Consider the following 14,688-nt stretch of genomic DNA (forward strand, 5'->3'; position numbering starts at 1 on the left):
AATCTGGAGGCACGGTTATATTTCCTCTTCAGAACTTTGCAGTTCGGATCCTTTGAGCCCAGCGCCGCAACCCAAGTTCGATACGCCTGTTTTTTGCAGTCAGATGCTGCTTTAACTGACGCATCGAACCAGGGCTGTGATCTGCCACCGATCGGTACTACAGAGCTTGGTATAAAAATATCCATGCCCTGCAGTATCACATCGGCTACTGCAACGGCGCAGGCACTAGGATCATCTGAAAGGAAACAAACCCTGCCCCAAGGGTAGGATGCAAAAAAGGAACGCATCCTATCCCAATATGCTGACTTGTAGTGCCAAACGCGGCGGGTCGCTGGTGGTCTGCGACGTTGGCGTCGGATAGGCACTACACTCCTGACCAGGCAATGGTCGGACGTTCCGAGAGGGGCGTCGACAGAGACCTGGTAACCATCGGGATGTGTAGTCAGCAGAAGATCTAATAAGGACGGCATGTGGCTGTCCACATCCGGGAGCCGAGTCGGCGACTCAACCAATTGGGACAGACCATACGCCAATGCAAAATTATGCACAGATCGCCCTGCGTAGTCTGTGGTACGTGATCCAAGCCATTCGGCATTGTGCCCGTTGAAATCACCCAAGACTACGATTTCAGCGGAGGGGATCTGAGCAAGAACGTCATCAAATGCCGCTTGAACGCAGCCCATGAGGTGATCCGTTTCTGCGTTACCACTATGGGACCTGTAGACACACGCATAGATGCGGACGCGGTCCTCTAAATCTACGCGGATCCAGAGAGTAGACAGGCCCCTACCCTCAAAATTGCCGAGACGGCGACAGCAGATATCCTCCCTAACGTACACACATACCCCGGCATGAGGCATGAAATTATGCTCAATTTTGTACCCGGGGTACGTTAAATATGACGTATCGCTAGGTCGAGATATCTGCGTCTCCGTAAGGAAACACAAGGCCGGCTGCGCCGTCTCAAGGTGGTGGTGGACGGCGTTTAAGTTGGAGTGAATTCCCCGGATGTTACAAAAGTCCACATTAAGCGTGGAGCGGGGTGCCGTGGTGTTGCTGCCCTGTTTGTCCTGTGACATACGCGGTACTGTGCCCTCCCCAGAATACGAGGGGCAGCCCGAGCGCGAATGCTCGGGGAGGGATTCTCCGGCTCTACAAGAGCCGGTACCCTCCTGGGGTAATTTATTTTTAGGACCGCTCTCATATTTTGTTGGGGGGGGGGGGGGGAATGGCCTCCGGTCCTCGTCACTAACCTATGCGAAACATAGCGGCACTAGGCCGCTACTTCACGCCGGTATTCTGTGCGAGTGTGGTAAGTAACCCGGACGAGTCTGGCCCGATTGTGCTGACGTCATAAGGCAGCAGCGTGACTCTCCCACTTTCAAAAAGCCCGTAGTCGCCTCTTACGACACCCTTGGACCTGGGACTACCCTATTCTTTTTACGCCCCGAGGCAGCACAGGGCCAAAATACTCATAAACTATTGAACGGCTTTATCGACTGTCCCGAATTGCTAAATAAATTTGGTCTAAGAGAACCAGTAAGAATTCCACGTAAGCCTATTACTCCACTTTGTCCTCCACTTCGTCGAACGATCCTAGGTACCAATTCCCCAGTCCCTCGTATATGTAAAATTTTAAATTCTTATAGCGTAGCTGATATTGATATATTTGCTGATTCCTTAGCCAAATTCCGCAAGACCATTTGCAGCATAATTGGTAATTTTTAATAATGTTATAATTGGAAAATTGATGTAACTATGTATAACTCATTTATTAATTTAAAAAAAAAATTAATTTGAAACTTATTGTATATAATTCCTAAAATTAATTACTTCTGTGCATGCTGTGTTTATTTGTAAGTAATCACTACATTTAGTTCCTAGTTTTTAGTTCTTCTTTTTATATTTGAGTGTATTATTGTAAGTGATTGTAAATAAACCTAATAAATAAATAAGCCTTCTGGCGCAATCTAGGAAAAATAGTCGATAAATCTCCCTCTAATATAGTGTGAAGTGATATTATGTATGTTCACTATTCCGTCAATACATTAGGATTACAACAGGTAATTATAGTAACCATGACGTCGGTGTACTTCATACAATTTTTTACTTTGTACGCTCATTCACGCGGGTTATATATCCCTACCTGTGCCTCTACCAGTCTTCCGACACATTGTATGACTTGGATCTTAGTTAATTTAAACGTAGATAGAGCCTCTTGCTGCTAGACAGCCGATAATAATCGGTCAGGAATATTAGTTAAGTGCGTGATAAGCTACGTCTCACCCAAAATAGATGTATAAAAAAAGCGCGTACACCTTCCTTAAAGGCCGGGAACGCTCCCGTGATTCCTCTGGTGTTGCAAGATAATGTGGACGGTGGTGATCAATTACCACTAGGTGACCGTAAGCTCGATTGTCTTCTTTTTTCCGTAAAAAAAAAAAGAGGTTCACTCTATACTACATTTTTTTCGACGTTTTCACAGCTGTCATAGCCTATCTAGACGTATAAGTTATCTAATACTTGGATGTTGTGAAACCAGGTTCGAGTGTACGGGCCCGGAATAGAAGCAGGCGTGCTCGCGTCATTCCAGTCTCGCTTCGTGTGCGACACTCGCGGTGCGGGCGCCGGACAACTCACCGTACGAGTGCGTGGACCTAAGGGAGCTTTCCGCGTTGAGATGCAACGTGAGAGCCAGAAGGACAGGACAATACTATGCAAGGTAATACTCCACAAACACAAACAAATGGCCACATGTTACGCCAGCGAATGTCACTTGCTCAATTGGACGGAAGTTCTTGAAAAACGTTCCAAGCAACAAACATCACATTTTAAGGAATTCTTTTTTAAAGTTTAATAAATATAAGTGTATTCCATACATGTGGGTTAAGGCTAAGCTACTCCTAGGCAAGTATCAAAGTAAGCGTGCCAAACAATGCATATGCTTGGACAGGAGACAACTGAGAGCCCTCACGGGTTTCCTCTCGGGCCACTGTAAACTGAATGGGCACCTAGCCAGAATAGGTTTCAGTGAATCAAATCTGTGCAGATTCTGCTGCGAAGCCGCTGAAGACCCATACACATCCTTCTGGAATGCGAGGCCATTGCCAGAATCAGGCTGGGGTGTCTTTAAACACCCTCATTCAAAGCAGAGGACGTACCCGGCCTGGATCCTCTGAGGATCCCTATGCTTCTTAAAAGGAATAGTTCTAGAGAATACAATTTAAGTCCCGGCACACGTCTCCTACCCAGGAGCCTTGATCTCACCACAGCTCTTTGTCTTAAGACACAAGGCGCGCTTGCGCAAGCAGGGGTCACAATAGATCCTAAGATTTAAGTGCATCTTATCCTCTACTCATAATAATAATAACAATAATAATATTACATGTATGGTTGGGCTACTAAGTCATGATGCCATTTAAAGAGTGACAGTAAATAAATAAATAAATAAAATCCTTTATTTTGCTAGACAACATGTAACAATGGGTGTAAATAGTTGTAATGTATCAATGTTATCGGCCATTTCTGGCATGCAAAATTATTAATAACAAAATTCTAGTTATTATTGATTTAACATTAACAAACTCTATATTTTAAGCACTTAGGTCAATTTAAATTATAATTATTATTTTTAAATGTCATTATTTAAAGACTAGAATTAATATATATATTTTAAAGTCGATTTATTTTAATCTAATGTGTCAACATTTCATTTATGGAATAAAAACATTTATCTATAAGCCATGTAAAAATATCCTTTTTAAATCGTTGGACGGGTAATACGCGTAAGCTTGGAGGGAGTTTATTAAATATTTTTATACACATGACATAGCTACATTTTCCAGTAGGGCTGCCATTTTTTGTCAGTCCGTTAATCTGAATCACGTGACCAGTTTTGTGTTCTTAACTCAATTTCGACATGATTGTAGTTTGGAACGTTTTTCTGGAAATACGTCCAATTCACAATCAAGAACAAATTGGTTCACACAACCATATAGCGCACTGAGCTAGAGGTCCCGGGTTCGAATCCCGGTAAGTGCCAACATTTATATGATGAATGTTGATGTTTGTTTCAGAGTCATGGATGTTTATATGTATTAATGTATGTTTAAGTAAATACAACAGCAATATACCATCAACCTTATACCATCAACAGTAAGATAATTTGTGTAAAAGTTTGTCAATATTATTATTATAACATGAAATATCAGGAAACTGTTAAATTCTTAAAGTAGGTATAATAACCTAGTTTAACGCCATGGTTATGGGCCAACTGACCACGACTTTGGAAAATATTTAAAATGTCGGGAAACTGTTGAATTCTTAAAACAGTTCTTTCACACGTCGCATAGGGCAACTGACCATAACGTTTGAACTACTTTGAGATGTCGGGAAACTGTACAATGCTTAAAAAAGTTTTTTCAAACGTTATGATCGCGGGGCAACTGAATATCTGATATATAAAATTCTCGTGTCCCGGTAATTGTTCCCAAACTCCTCCGAAACGGCTGAACCGTTTTGTATGAAATTTTGTGTGCATATCGGGTAGGCATTTGGCAATACGACCCATATAGCCCAGTGGTTAGTGACCCTGCCTACTGGGCTAGAGGTCCCGGTAGGTGCAAACATTTATATGATGAGTATTGCTGTTTGTTTCCAAGTCATAGATATTTATACAGATATTATATTATACAGATATATTTATACATAGATTTTTATATATACAGTATTTATGTATATTGTATAAAATATATCGTTGTCACCCATAGCTCTAGGCTATGCCTAGTTTAGGGCAAGATTATTTGTGTAAAAGTGTGAGTCTGACCACTGCCACTGCAGTTTCTCAACCATCTGGGCTGTGTCAGTGACTTTGTTTCTGCTATGGATCATCTCATTTCTGTTTCGATCTCGCATGGAAACTCCGAGCATAGCCCTCTCCATTGGCCTGTAAGCGACAATTAGCTTCCTCATAAGGCCCATAGTTAATGACATACAGTATATGTCATTCTAACGACATTACTATCAACATAAATACTTCCGGATTTTGTTATTGAACCTTCGTGTATCGTTGCCCATGTAATCAAGAAACGATTAGTGTTGTCACCGACAAACGATAGATATGAATCAAGACTGTGATTTGATAATATTTACGATAAAAATATTTTAATACGTGATAAGCATTAAAAATATTTTCCATTGTGCTAGAACATTATTCATTAAAATAACATCTGACTTTGGTATCGGTCACCTTTACAACTGTACGTGTCTGGCATTAGCCGACCAATTTTATGATGTAGAGACGAAACGCGTGGGATAATATTTTGATAAAAAAACAAAAGCCAATTATTTTCAGCTTAATTCTTTTAGAATTCTTTTTGACGTAAGTTTAAACACTACCACGGCTTGGGCTGGCGCTCTGAGAGATAATTTTACGCCTATCGAGAATTGTCTTGAATATGTTTTTTACACTTTTATACAAATTATCTTGCCCCAAACTAGGCATAGCCTAGTGCTATGGGTACAAGACAACGATATATTTTATACAATATACATAAATACTATATAAGCATCTATGACTCGGAAACAAACAGCAATACTCATCATATAAATGTTTGCACCTACCGGGACCTCTAGCCCAGTAGGCAGGGTCACTAACCACTGGGCTATATGGGTCGTCAATTTTGAGTACTTATATGCATTTGTTTAGATGAAGCGAAGCGCATTGGTCACCACCAAATCAGACAGCAATATAAATTTTATAACCTTGTTATTTAGATTTCTTTAGTGGTAGTGATAATTAATAGTAGATTGTTAGCCGAGGGTCGAAAGAATCAATTCCCGAGGTATTTAGACGCCCGAGCGCAGGGAGGGTGGCTATAGTCCGAGTCGGAAATGATTCTTTTACCCTTGTTAAACACTCTACTTTTCATTTCGAATACGAGGAAAATAAAACTAGTTGTTTATCTAAACTATTTATTGATAATATATAATAATATTAGTAGTAGGTACCTATTTAAATTAATTGTCAAATTAGGACAATTTACGTCGACTGTTTAAATTTTAAATATGGAACTCGCCGCGTAATTTTTGCGGCCTATTCCGCTCAAAGAAGTTTGCGCTAAGTTCACACTGGCTGTTTAGAAAGTCACATGGCCGCAGAATTTTTTTAACTAGTTTTTTTACGTAAAACTCTTGACAGCTGACAGCAGTTCTATTTTTAAAGTTCATTCCGGCCCTTAGGTGGGAAGTAATTTGTATGAGTTTTTCCCTCTCTATAGAGGTAAGCAGCATTTTCCACCCAATAATCAGATCAAAACAACATTAATTTCCGAGTATGAGAAATGAAAATGTTTTTCCAATAACTAATGATAATAAATAACTTTTTCATACAGTTTTCACCGACGGAACCCGGCGACTATCGGGTGGAGGTGAGATGGGCGGGCCGACACGTCCCTGGTTCTCCGTTCCCGGTCATGATCTTCGACACGCAAGAGGAACTGCGTCGCTACCTTCAAGCTACCGCCGCTTGAGAAGTTCTTCGAATAAACTCACTGACCACGGGAATTAGATAAAATCTTATATAACTTATACGTCTACATAGAGCCTATTGCTGTCATGTGTTACATGGCAAGCTTTGACAATTTGTTTAAGGTTGTGTGCGTTGCTGAAAATAGTGGCTAACTGTTCACCGCTATTTTTAGTGCCGTGTTCACAGCTGTCACAGATATAGACGTTTAAATTATCTAAGGATAAAACAAGTAAAAATCACGCCAACAACACCGGTACACAGAGTACATAAGAGACTCTTTTCATTTTTAACATTTTCGTTATATTGCCTCTTTGGCGTGCATTGTTTATATGATTTTTTTTTTATGTAACTAAATTGAGATTTTTTTATATGATATTATCAATGACGTTCCATACATATAGACAAATCACGTCGCTTAGAAACAACCGAAATATGGAACATGCCACAAAATATACACTGTATCTATACATTGCCGCATTTACTCCAGTTGTTATATTCTTGGTCAAAAAGCAGCGATATAAAACATTTATTCTGTTCAGATTTTATTCGGACAGTGACAGTTGACACACGACTAAGGAGAAAAGTGTGCTTACATTGTCTTTAAGCACACTTTTGCCGTTCCGCTATCAGACTGCGAATGATATGTCCTTATTTGTGTAAAGAACGTCATTGTATATTATTAATACAGTAAATAAAATATGGTGATGCGTGAAAGCTCTTTTGTTAGAGCTGTAGAAATTATGTTTTACTCAAATATATTATAGTGTATGATATGCCATAACATTCCAATTACTAAAATATGTATTTTAGTATGACATGTATATCATTTTTAGAATTTAGCTAAACAGTTAAGTACTAGGTTTTCATAAATGTACAACACTCACTCGTACTGGCGGACACGACATGAAATGTTTCTGAATGATAGCAAACATACAAGCACTGATTATTAGTCGAGGTAATTCCATGGGAATATCTTCTATGATATGTGTAAAAATATATAGAATTACCTATATATATATTTTTTTTTTAAACTTAATCGCAATGTACCACCTATCTGTACTAATAATAATATGTCTCTCTCAAACACACGCGGTATGAAGGTGGTTTTAAACTTCGAACTGGATCAGGTCTTCAAAGATAGTTAAATATGTTTATCTACACCCATGCATTAAATCCTCTATTAAAGATTCTGAAACAGTTAGCTTATTGCCAACATTAAAACACCCAATGTTCTAATAACCATTACATCATCCAAACGAGTGTTGTAATGTTGTACTGAATTTAATAACAACACTCCTATTTTTTTTTTCTATCCCTTCACGCACAAAGAGTTTTAGCAGACAGCCACATTCTTATTGCTCGATGCGTGGTATCTGTATGAATTTCAAAAAAAGAACATTTTCGTTTACGATCGTTCCACACTACCAGAACGTCGCGCGCCGTAAAAAAAAAGTAGGTTATTCGAATCCCCGCCATTTTTCTTCGATATTTTTATTGTTTTGTTTACAAAAAATGAGCGATTCATTTTAAACGCTGCAAAAGAACATAATATTCAAGTGAATTTTAATTATTGCACAATACAAAATGTAAATTACTACAAAAAAAAATATTTCTTAATACTTAGTTAATTTGTTTATAATCAGTGATGGATGATATTAGGTTACTACTAGGACTGGCTGTTTTAATGTTAGCAGTAAGCTGTTTCAGAATGTTTTAGAGGATTCAAATTCTGGGTGTAGATTAAGTCTTGTGTGCTACTGTTGATAATTAGGTATTAAAACACTCATGTGTTACTATTATCACACTCGGCTTCGCCTCGTGAGATAAATCCACATTCGTGTTTTAATACCCCTTATTACACAACAGTTGCATAAATAACTATTATCATTTATTCATCTATACATTTACATCCTAGTAATTGTGGTCTTACGTATTACGTAAATATGCCTGGCCTATCTGCGCAAGTGTAACAATGGCTAAATACGTGCAGTGACATACAATTCCACAGTACAGTAATAAAACAGTACGTTAACTTCATAGTAGAGCACACGAATCGGCGCACGCACTCATACACACGATTTACATGGCCGCTAAGCAATCTTGGGAAGACGAAACTATTGATTGCCACGCGGTACACCGCTGAGAGTAGTCGCTGTCCGAGTAAATTAGCTACGCATTTCAACGAGACCGCTGAGTTACGCTACTGTTATATTACTAGTATTGTGACAATACTATTTGGTCGACCAATCCTCAAAAAACAATCAAGTTTTGTCGTTATCATTAACTTTATTTTTATGAAGCGAATGCCATGGAACTATTTAAAAGATTTCATGTACGTGTAATTAGACGTTATTCCAGAAAAACTTTCCCAAACCACAATAATGTTGAAATTGAGTTAAGAACACTAATCTCGTCACGTGATTCGTATTAACGGACTGACGAAAAATGGCAGCCCTATTGTCACTCTTGACTTAGTAGCCCAACCCACATGTATGGAATACACTAATATTTATTAGTCTTTAAACACGGATTCCTTAAAATGTGACGTTTGTTGTATGGAACGTTTTTCAGGAACTACGTCCAATACCTACACTTAGATAATTTATAAGTCTAGATAGCCAGGTTTAGTTACTTAAGTGTGCGTGACAAGCTACGTCTTACACTCGTGACTTGTATGCCACTTTGTGTTAGTGTGCGTGCATTACTCAAAATAGAGGTTAACTTTCACAGTTAACTCAATTTTTCTCGACGTTTTCACAGCTGTCACTTTCTATCTAGACGTATAAATTATCTAAGTTTATTCGTTTGAAAATGATCATTACCGAACGACCTGTAAGTTTTTTAGTTTTGTGTTGTGGTTTGAGTGATTGTTTTGAATAAATTACGAAATGGCAGTAGAAAAAAGAAGTACTTTTACCACTTGTTGAATATTACACAAGTTTTATTTTACTTAAAGAGTTCACACAGTATGTCAGAATTTTAAAAAATCATCTTTTTGAACTATTTTGAAATCGACGTATGTTATAAATTAATTTACGAATCCAAAAGTACACACATAGGGAAGCATAATAAATTTATTTGTTAATATTTATTAAAACAACATTTAGTATGTAATAACTTCGTCACTAACTAATTGTTATTGTAATTTTTATCGGCTTCAGAAATATAAGGCGTGGAATACATTTGCGTTCATCTAAGTGTGTATTGCGCCTTATGTGTTCTGTAGTTTGTAATGTATCGTTGATTACTAATTGTTAATAAATTTTAAATTTATTGTGTTTGGTTTTATTTTATCTTTCTGTTCTGATAGAATCGGTGGTGTAATAGATAGTTTTTAATAATAGAAACTGTTGATTCTCACCCCGCACAGGATACCGGCTAGATTATGGGTACCATAACGGCTCTTTTCTGCCGTGAAGCATTATAGTGTTTCGATCTGAAGGCCGCCGTAGCTAGGTGAAATTACTGGGCAAATGAGGCATAAGATCTCTTATGTCTCAAGGAGGCGAGCGTTATTATAGTGCCGTTCAGAATTTTTGTGTTTTTCAAGAATCCTGAGCGGCACTGCATTGTAATGGGCAGGGCGTATCAATTACCATCAACTGTACGTCCTGCTCGTCTCGTCCATTACTTTCATAAAAAAATACGTTTATTTGACACTTTATAACGTTAGTAACGTTATTATGATTCCACTAGCTTGGGCCCCGGTCATCACTTACTATCCAGTGTGACACCGTCATCTCGTATGCTCGTCTTTTCTTTCTGTTGCTTAGTATGTTTGATACCTCATATCTCTGCTGTTTTGGAACCCATTTGTAAAAAAAATATCAGGTGAAAGGGTATAACTTCCTTTTGTACAGAAATTTCAGATCTGGTGATGGAATCTATGAAGAATTGACTAAGTTACGTCAAGTTTAGGAAACAGAGCGTTTTTTTTATTAGCAAAACATGCATTTGGATACAGAAAGCATCGCATGGTGATACGGAAATGATCATGAGAAATGCCATTAGGCGTAGGTACTTCTACTATATACTGTAGAAAGTGACAGGAGGAGTGGCCGAAGTCTGAAGTTGAGTGAAAGATGTCGCTGTCTCCCTGGAACATTTACGACTACTGTTTCAATATTAGTTATTGTCTCATTATTAATAATTTATTCATAGATACTCAAGTTTTTCTTCTAAAGTTTTCTAATATTTTTCTATTTACATAGTTTACATATACAACATAACATTAGTTTATGTTTTCAAATTTTATTTGTGTATTAATCCTTGAAGTGAGGGTTATCACATTAATATTTGCAAGAGCGACATCTCAAGCCAATTTCCTAATATGCAAATACTGGGGTTGAGCAGGTTATCAACTGTAAATTAGGTCTTGTAGATGAAGCCACAACCTGAGAAATGAACAAAGCATACAAGATTTTATGACGATACGTTACTCGAACGGTTAGCTCAGTTGGAAGAGCACTCGCACGGAACGCTCGTGGGTTCGAGTCCCGCATTGTTCATAAAATTTTGTTTTCAAATTTAATTTGTGTATTAACCCTAGAAGTGAGGGTTATCACTTTAAAAACATAATATATTTGTGTGGACTTGATTTTCCATCCAAATGTTTTGAGTTTTCTTGAGTGTAATACCGCTAATAATCGTCCTTAAACAAATCGACACGTATTTCGCCTCTACACGAGGCATCCTCAGGAGATGTTGAGTTGCCAAACTTCGGCATGAGACAACTGGTACTTTTATTTATTTATTTATTGGTTCCCATACAACATACATGTATTAATAATTACAAAATAACGCCAGTATAAGTAAATCATTATTAACATGTACGTCAATTAAATGGAAACACTTATGATTGTAACACGTGATATTTAACTTAAATAAATGTAGAGTTATATAAAACAATAAATAATTTTATGTTACTATCACGACTTAGGAAAATGCATGTAACTTGTTAACTGAGATAGAATAAACATATTTTTAAAACACACAAACTAAAATTATATCCTACATATTATAATTATAACATACAATAAAGCGAAACTGATACATATTTCAAAAAACATAAATATGAAGCACATAAAGATAAGCTTAGGCTCTAACAGGCGCAGAGTGTCTAAAACTAGGCGTCGAAAACTGCACAGACTATTAGAAAAAATATCAATACAGTTATTGATATTTGCTAAGTCATTATATGAACGAGATAATCTATTAACTGGTGCATTATGTGATGTCCACAATCGAGAAGTTGGAACAAAGAAAGTCCTTACATTTCTAGTCCTACAAGGATTACAGTATAGTGAAAACCTGGACAACAGTTTAGTATGAATATGATGACTTACAACTTTATACTGTTTAAAGACCAATATTAGCGGAATTAACACTAAAGAAAACTCAAAACATTTGGATAATTATGGAAAGTAACGCCTATTTCAATAAATTTTCTTGATTTTCCATGATCAATTGCCGTTTTTGACCACTTAAAAGAATTCTGACATGTATTTTAATATAACTTATAAGTTATAACGTTTAAATGAAGAAAGAAAGATAGGTAGCAGACAGAAACATCATTTATTCAATTAGGTCTAAATGACACTTACGTATATCAAAGACTTTACCACAACTTCGGAAAGTTCACCTTAATGGAGAAGAAGCGGCAAGAAACTACAGTTTGAGCATTTTATACAATGTAACATAAAGTGTTGCACCAATATTCAAACGTCATTTTTTGTGTAAGTTAAAAAAAGTCAAAATAGTAAATGTGATTTTTATTACTTTTAAGATATCTTGTCTTGCAATATTTGTGTTTGAAATCGTTATCTTTTTTATAAAAAAAACTACCAGGAGGGTATACTTATTCGATATCTCTAAATAAATAATTGACACGTGTTTGTGCATTAGTAGGTATATGTCTATACTCTATTATTATCTCTTCGAAAACGTTTCACAACTACGTGTTTGGTGGTCTTAAATAAGTGGGTCAGAATGAGGTGATTCATTCGAGACATATAGTCATGGAATGACGTCACTAGAAACATCGTAAAGAAACCCATAACTATTACAAATATCACAAAACTTCTAACTTAATAGTTTGTTAGATTAATAAACAGTTTCCTTTTATTTCAGTACCCACCTACTAAACTAAATAACCATTTAAAATAATCATAATAATTTATTTCAGAAAAAATTCCATAATAATTGTTATTAAAATATCCTTAATAAATTATGTTAGTATAATTATAACTAAACCGGCACATGTAGCCGCATAAATGCCTTTATAATCAGCGCATCGTAATGACTAACAATGGTTTGCAGAATGATGTTAGGGCTACCCCACAAGCTATTCAGCGGTTCTTTTGCGTTGGATGGCATGGAAGCCGTCCAGCCTCGCATCCGCGAACATTGCTGAAGCACTGGAAAAGAGGGGCAGCCTAAACATCAACCTGAAACCATTGTTGTACTGAACGCGAAAGGCACTAAGCGTTCTTTGAGTATATCTGGCCACCACAGGCTGTGACAAGTGTTATCTTAACCTTACTGCTACATCGAGCCTCTGGGCTCCGCTTAAACTGCTTACACAGCCGAGGAGCGGAGATTTAGAGCATTCTGATTGGTCAATTCTCGGTCTGCTCCGCCTTAGTGGACGCGCACCCTAAGCGTTATCGCTTACCCTAGATTTCCAAGGATTTTTATATACCTTTTATTTTAATTTAATTAACTGTAGGTAATATATTCCATTTAAATTAAATCGCGTTAAAATAAAAAAGCCCAAAGGTTTCTTCTTTTAATGAACACGAATTCACTCGGTATTAATAAAGTTTTTAAAATAGCATAATAATCATAACGCCGTGTACAAAATAGAAGCTAAGAAACTTGTTACTTCATTTATGTTTACTAATTTATTATTAGTTTGACTTGGCAATTTATTATTAATTAAATTTAGGGTTGTATCGTACAACTACACTTCTTCGGTCTGGATATGTGACACGGGAATCTCCAGCTACTTGAGCTCGTAAAGCGTCCAAACTCTGCCATAGCTGCTGCATCTGCCCAAATATAACAACTTCCAGCCGCTGAATGGCGCTGTGGAGTTCTCCTGAAAATTATATTTTTGTTATAAATGAAAATAAGGGAAGAGACGAGCAGGACGTTCAGCTGTTGGTAATTGATACACCCTGCCCATTACAATGCAGTGTTGCTCCGGATTATTGAAAATTCTGAGCGGCACTACAATTGCGCTCATCACCTTGAGACATAAGTTGTCAAGTCTCATTTGCCCAGTAATTTCACTAGCTACGGCGCCCTTCAGACCGAAACAAAGTAATGCTTACACATTACTGCTTCACGGCAGACAGGCACCGTTGTGGTACCCATAATCTAGCCGGCTTAATAATACTTACAATATATCTTGCATTATCGTAATAATAATTGATGACGTCAAGACACGATGCAAACGTGCAAGAGAGAAGAAAATCTGTAATCTTAATGCAGGTCTCTCTCGGGAAATCATCCACCAGTGCCGGGAGAAACTTGTGTCTTCTATCGAGTCCTCTCTTGAGAAGGTTGCGGAATAGGGTAAATTGAACATTGTCCAATTCAACCCCCAGAAGACTCTAGTTTGCGCGTTTACCACTAAAAAACCCCATTTGTCGTATCACCGCTCTTCGACAACACTTCTCTTAAAGCCTCGCCTAGTATCGGAATACTGGGTCTCGAAATCTCAAGTGATTGCCAATTTCGTGGCCATCTGGAGGGCAATACCAAATTGGCTTCAAAGAAACTGGGCGTCATTAATAGAGCACGGCAATACTTCAAGCCGGCCCACATTCTAGCGCTCTACAAAGCGCAGGTCCGACCACACATGGAGTTTTGCTGTCATCTCTGGTCTGGCGCACCCCAGTATCAGCTCGATCCATTTGACCGCGTGCAACATAGAGCAGTTTGAATTGTCGGGGACCCAGTGCTCTGTAAACGGCTGGATCACTTGGCGTTGCATAGAGATGTCGCTTCATTGTGTGTCTTCTACCGCATTTATCATGGGGAGTGTTCCAAAGAGCTGATTCCTGCTGCTGGATTCCACCTTCGCACGACACGCCACAAGTTAGGATATCATACCCACCATCTAGATGTGTGGCGGTCCTCCACAGTGTTCAAGG

General features: G+C 37.8%; 1 protein-coding gene across 1 annotated transcript in view; it reads left to right on the forward strand.

The window, feature by feature from the left end:
- The window catches only part of LOC126971196 (filamin-A-like), a 41,532-nt gene extending 31,729 nt beyond the window's left edge, over window positions 1-9,803 (forward strand). Inside the window, exons 24-25 of the mRNA XM_050817360.1 lie at window positions 2,543-2,722; window positions 6,393-9,803. Of these exons, the coding sequence (XP_050673317.1) occupies window positions 2,543-2,722; window positions 6,393-6,530 (318 nt within the window). The 3' untranslated portion in view covers window positions 6,531-9,803. The remainder of the gene's footprint in view (window positions 1-2,542; window positions 2,723-6,392) is intronic.
- Window positions 9,804-14,688: the final 4,885 nt, after the last annotated feature.

This window comes from Leptidea sinapis, chromosome 23, assembly GCF_905404315.1.
Source record: "Leptidea sinapis chromosome 23, ilLepSina1.1, whole genome shotgun sequence".
NCBI classification, from domain to species: Eukaryota; Metazoa; Arthropoda; class Insecta; order Lepidoptera; family Pieridae; genus Leptidea; species Leptidea sinapis.